We start from the raw sequence: 5,982 nt of genomic DNA on the forward strand, positions 1-5,982 counted from the left end.
CTCAACAAGTAGTCTAAAAATGGGGCATCATTTAAGATGGAAACAAACAGGCTTTCCAACTGCGTAAATATTTATTGACAAGGGAATCAAATACTCAAGCATATTGCTTTGGCATTGTACATACAACAATTGTAAGCTATATAATGTCTAATAAATTGGTGTGTATTCAATTTAAGAATACACTAAAGCCTGTTTTATCTAATTTTGAACTTGAGCACTCTGGGTGGTAATAGTGAAGTCTAAAATTAACAACCATCATCCACAAAATACAGTAGCTGATTGTGTACACAAGCGAACAAATCCATGAATAATTTTCACAGTTGACATAGCCAAACCAATGTTCTGCGGACAGTGGACACAGAGGGCGTTACTTTCACCTTCAGTCTGCTTTGGGCATTCTAATCCTGTTATTCAGCTCCCTGGTAGTGAAAAAAAAACTTGGGGTGGTATGTGTGCGTGTGTGTGAGAGAGAGCATGAAATACAGTATGTGGCAGACAAAGCATGTCAAAGCATCATTTACCTGCCACTTCCTAAAGAGGACATCGTTTATAAATATCATCCAGTGGAGATGAGAGCTGGGGGGCTACAAAAGGCCACCCACCTTCTCCCTATTGTTCACTGGCATCTTTGTTGGCCTCACCTCCCAGCTGCTCAGCCATGGTAAGTCACCCCCATGTGTGAGTGTGTGTAAAATAAGAGATGATGCCTTTCAAGATGCAGATTTTTATCATTCCAAGTTTAACAGCATGACATTTGTTTATGTTTAAAAAATAGTATTATATATAATGTGCTTTAGTGATATATTGTTACCTTTTATGCTAAAAAAGGTTTTAAGTCACGTTATTTGCATTATTCCTGGGTTAGGGTGTATATGTATGTATACATTTTATTTATTTATTTTTTATTTACATATATAATTATTCACTGTGTCCCAGTTAAAAAAAAAAATACGTAATGATCACTGTGTGTAAAAACAAAGTACTGTATTATGGGCACATGCATTTTTATAATGGTGATAATGTGCTTTGCAATTGTCTCGTGACCAATGCAGGGTGAATCATTCATTATGACATTCATCATGAGCGCTGTTCTTTTGTTCCACAGCCCCCCAAAAAAGCTAAGAAGAGAACAGGAGAGGGAGCCAATTCCAATGTGTTCTCCATGTTCGAGCAGGCCCAGATTCAGGAATTTAAGGAGGTGAGTTCAAACTGCTCAACCTGCTATTTTCCTTCTCCACAAGATGATGTTGGAAACTGGGGCCACGTGGGAAAAAAAAGTCACTTGGGCTCACTACTGATTGTAAAAAATTGACTGTATTAGCCCCCTGTCATGTATTACTTTTCTCTTCTTTGGTGGAAATGTTCAAATCAAGTTGTATTTGTAAAGCACTTTTTATACATTTAAAAATGCAACACAAAGTGCTTTACAGTAATTAAAACAATCAATTGGGGAACAAATACACAGTATGGAGACATGGCGACTTGCCATTAATAAATTAATTGGACCTGAACTTGACCCTTGGGGAACTCCACATTCAAGTTCCTGTTTTCTGGAGGAACATGTCTCCGTGCCTACAAAGAAATTTAAATCTGTGAGGTAAAAACAAGACCAGAGAAACCAACTAGATTCCATGCTCAGTTTCATCAAATCTGGTGATTTACTGAACCAAAAACATCGCAGAGCTCCAGTAACTGCAGGACTGTGAGTTGATGTTATATAAATACGTATATTAGCTCCACATTTGTCCCTCCATTTTAATCATGTGCGCTCAAGTGCTTGTTTGGAGCACAAACACCTGTCGGCATTTCAGTCCATCCCAGCCTTAACAGCAGCTCCCTACTGGTATGCTCGGCCAACCATCCAGACGGGTGTCATCAACGATCAAGGTTGCACATGAAATGCTCCTCGTGTGCTGAATGCCAAACTTAAACCTTCGGCCCCTGGGCTTTGGACACTGGCAGCGATGAACCACAATGGAGATTGTTTTAGCTTTTGTCAACATTCTCACGTGTGTGTACCTCAGGCATTTACCATCATGGACCAGAACAGAGACGGCTTCATCGACAAAAATGATCTGAGGGACACCTTTGCAGCTCTCGGTGGGTTTACAGCTTTACGATTTGGGTGTTGAGGTTTTGTGTGTGCGTGGTTTGCTTTTTATAGATCAGGGAAGGTCATCAAATCAAAAATGGATGCCGCACACCTCGCCATAAGGAATCAGAACCATGTCCTTTTGTGTTCTAAAACTAATAAATCCTAATGTTAGGGGTGTCAAAATGTGTGCGTTATTTTTTTAGTTAATTTAAAGTTCCTTTAATGCCACTAAATTTTTTTTATGTGCGATTAATGACTGCCCCTTACTTGGAAAGCCTGTACTGGGGTAATTCCAGTCGCAACGCAGCAGACACGTCCACGTCAAAATTTAGCAGTAATCAATTTCACTCATTCAAACCCAAATACGTGTAAATACGTTTTTTAATACTTCGTCCATCCTTACCAAAAACGTTTTTTTTTTTTTTTTTTTTTTTTTTTTGCTAGCGCACACAGAAGGCTTTGATGCAGCTTCTGACCTGAAGAGGTCGCTAAAGCAATGGTAGTTATTACAAAAAAAGGCCAGCAGGTGGCAGCAGAGTATAAGAGATCAGCCAGGGCCATGTTGCAACAAGCTGTTTTTGCCAGTGTTTTCAACACGTTTGTGAATAATGATGAAACTTAGCTATATTCTAAGGCTAATTGCTAAAAAAAAAACGGAAACGGATACAAGTATACATTTTTTAACTGGGGAAAGAAGAGACTATAATCTTTCTTTTGGTAGGTTTCATGTTTTATAGCAATGGAACACAATATTCTGTGCTTCAGTGAAAATAGCTGGGAGTGAATGAGTTAATAATAATGCATATATTTGTGGAGAATGTGGTCAAGTTGTATTTTACAATTTAAAAAATGTGCAGAATTTCACAAGTTACTTCATGTTAAAGTTTAGATAGCTCTTAACATGAACAGAAAAATGCACTGAGCTGTCGCCAATGTCTTACAAATGCAATTATGCCATCTAGTGGCAGAAAAATGACAACACAAATCAATATCACACGTTATTTTCAGTACAGTATATCTTTTTTTAAACTCAATTTTATGAATTATTATGAAATTACTGTATGACTAAAATGACTAAAAGATGCAGCCATATTTCTATTTAACTTTTTCCACTTTTATGTTAACAAGAGTATGAAAACTTAGAAAAAATATGTTATTGTACATTTAGAACAGATATAAAATTTGCGATTAATCGTGAGTTAACTATTAGTCATGCAATTAATTAATTGTGATTAAAAAATTGACACCTGACACCCATATAGAAGTCAATTCTATATGACTTAATAATGTCTCTACTTGCGTTTTCTCCTATAGGTCGCCTGAACGTGAAACAAGAAGAGATTGATGAGATGCTCAAAGAAGCACCAGGCCCAATCAACTTTACCGTCTTTCTTACTATGTTTGGGGAGAAACTGAAAGGTAGCACAAAAAAAAGTTCACTTTTTTTTTTTTGTATGTCAAATTGACTATACCATCGTGTGTCTGGAAAGGTGCTGATCCAGAAGAGACCATCCTCAATGCGTTCAAAGTGTTTGACCCCGAGGGGAAAGGAGTGCTGAGGAAGGACTAGTAAGTGCTGACAAACTCATGTGTGTACGCAACATCATCCCCAGTAGAAGAAAAAAAAAAAAGCGCATTGCGTCATGTCTTCCCTGTCCACAGTGTGACACAGATGCTGACAACACAAGCCGATCGGTTCAGCCCCGAAGAGGTACGTCGCTAACCCGCCGGTCCACATCGTGACTGCTGAACGCAAACGTGTTCTTTGTGTGCCTCAGATGGAGCAGATGTTTGCTGCCTTCCCTCCAGATGTGGCAGGCAACCTGGACTACAAGAACCTAGTGCACATCATCACCCACGGCGAGGAGAAGGATCAGGAGTGAGTGTCTTCTGCAGGGCAGACGTGGAGATAAATGGACTATGATTCATTCAGGCAGCGTCCAGACGTGTGTCGTAGTTCAATGATGCAAAATCAGAGCCACCCAAAAACGGACCGATGCCACGACAACGATCTTTAACACGCATTTCCGATTAGGCTCATCCTTTCCTCGGTTTTCGTTCTTATTGTTTTCAATGAAAATGTCCACCCGGCCTGTGCTTGTTTGTCAAATAAAAGTTTTCAGAGAAATCATTTCTGAATCTGTCTCTTGGAATATGGGGAGGAAAAATAGTCTGACACTGTTCTCAAAATATGATTCGGTACAATACTGGATACATGGGTCTTATATGATTCAAGGAGCAATGATTATTTATTTATACTATTAAAATTTGATTGGATATTGTACGACTTTTTATCATGTTTAGTAATGTACAACAGTTAGACTCCTACTATAACTATGGTTTAATTATAAAATTATCCAAATGTCTGTCTCTATATGTGCCTTATGATTGACTGGCAAGCAGCCCAAGGTGAAGTGCAGCTCCATTTGACTGTGAACATAGAAAATGAATGGCTGGATGAGTATTTCATTTCATTTTGACATAAATATGTGAAAATACATTTTTGCAGCTTTGCAATAGTGTCTCGCTATTTTCTATAAATTCCCACTAAATTATTGCCATACATATTTATTGGTTAAGTTCCAGAACATGGGGATATTCTTGTCACCATTTTAACACCATGTTAGGTAGTGAATGTGTTTGTGGTTGTACAAAATTCCACAGAGACCCAGATGGAACCTTCATGCCCTCATTGATTGTGTGTTCATCACACATCCACGGAGAAGGAGATTGTGTATATAAATGTGCGTGTTGCGCGCTGACATCAAAATGTTTGTCTCCGGACGCAGAGGGGCTTTGGCAAGACAAAAGCCTGTTGTTATTTTAGTGCAGTGATGTGAGGATGGTCATGTTTATACTAAGGGCACAAGTGGAAAGCTCACAGCGGGAGTGTGGATTCACTGACGGTGTGAATGTGAGTGAGTGTCCGTCAGGATGTTGTCTTTGGCCCAAAAGTCTCCAAAACCTCCAACCCTGAACAGGATCAGCAGCATAGAGAATAGGTTGATGTTCTCCTGTGTTACGTGGACGCACAATCAACATAATTTTGCACTATAGTGTCCCCTACAGGTGATACTGACACATGGCAACAATATTATTTCCGCATTATCAATCCGATTCCACAATCAACTGTTCCCTTCCACACGGGTAAAAAAAAAAAAAAAAAAAAAAAAAAAAAACTATTTCAACTATTGGAATATTTAAGTGTATCAATACAAGTACATTTAGCAAGCAATAATTGCAGCCAGGCAGAGAAGCCTGTGTGGCAGAAATAAATATTTTGTTGTTTTGAGGGAGGATTTTTGACTTTTCATGTTGCAACATTGAAGAAAAAAAGGAGAAAAGTTTAAAAATAAGATAAAACAAGACTGAATAATGCAGGGGTTACCAACCTTTTTTGAAATTAAGAGCTAAAGAAGGGTTACCACTTTGATACACATATGAAATAAGTTTGCTCAAAATACTTTTAATTATATGTTATAATCAATATTATTAATTAACGATTTTTCCACTCAACGTGTCACTATATTTCTCGCAATAATTAGTAACAATTTAGGAAACAAATATCATCACTTTATTTCTATTCATCTCTGTGAGCTTACATTTTGACATTATTTTAAATATGTTTAAATTATTTTTACATCATTTTTAGAATATTCTTTTGGAAAGTACAATGACTCACACATGCTTTGTGGGGAAAAAAGTTGCTAAATGTAGCAACAAACGTGCTACATTAGCACCAATGCTCTGCAATTCCTTTATATGCCACTAGATGGCGCAGCCTCCTCTGTCTTCAGCTAGGGGGCTGCATGGCGGCAGGGGGGCTGGCAGAGGGGGTTGGCTCCTGCTGGAGAGATTCTCCTCTCGAGTGCAATCTGGCGGTGAGT

The 5,982-nt window shown here is 38.4% G+C and overlaps 1 protein-coding gene across 1 annotated transcript; it reads left to right on the plus strand.

Annotated features, from left to right (window-relative positions):
- The first annotated feature begins 516 nt into the window (after window positions 1-516).
- Window positions 517-4,226, plus strand: myl2a (myosin, light chain 2a, regulatory, cardiac, slow). Its single transcript, XM_077529097.1, has 7 exons — window positions 517-661; window positions 1,106-1,198; window positions 2,025-2,100; window positions 3,410-3,514; window positions 3,586-3,664; window positions 3,758-3,806; window positions 3,874-4,226. The coding sequence occupies exons 1-7, from the start codon at window positions 659-661 to the stop codon at window positions 3,976-3,978; spliced, it is 510 nt and encodes a 169-aa protein (XP_077385223.1). The 5' UTR covers window positions 517-658; the 3' UTR covers window positions 3,979-4,226.
- Window positions 4,227-5,982: the final 1,756 nt, after the last annotated feature.

This window comes from Festucalex cinctus, chromosome 8, assembly GCF_051991245.1.
Source record: "Festucalex cinctus isolate MCC-2025b chromosome 8, RoL_Fcin_1.0, whole genome shotgun sequence".
NCBI lineage: Eukaryota > Metazoa > Chordata > Actinopteri > Syngnathiformes > Syngnathidae > Festucalex > Festucalex cinctus.

What these genes read in the sequence shown, in the direction of transcription:
- myl2a (XM_077529097.1), top strand. An exon ending in GGACACCTTTGCAGCTCTCG is followed by an intron (nt 2,101 to 3,409) that starts GTGGGTTTACAG and finishes TTTCTCCTATAG; the next exon opens with GTCGCCTGAACGTGAAACAA. An exon ending in GTTTGGGGAGAAACTGAAAG is followed by an intron (nt 3,515 to 3,585) that starts GTAGCACAAAAA and finishes GTGTCTGGAAAG; the next exon opens with GTGCTGATCCAGAAGAGACC.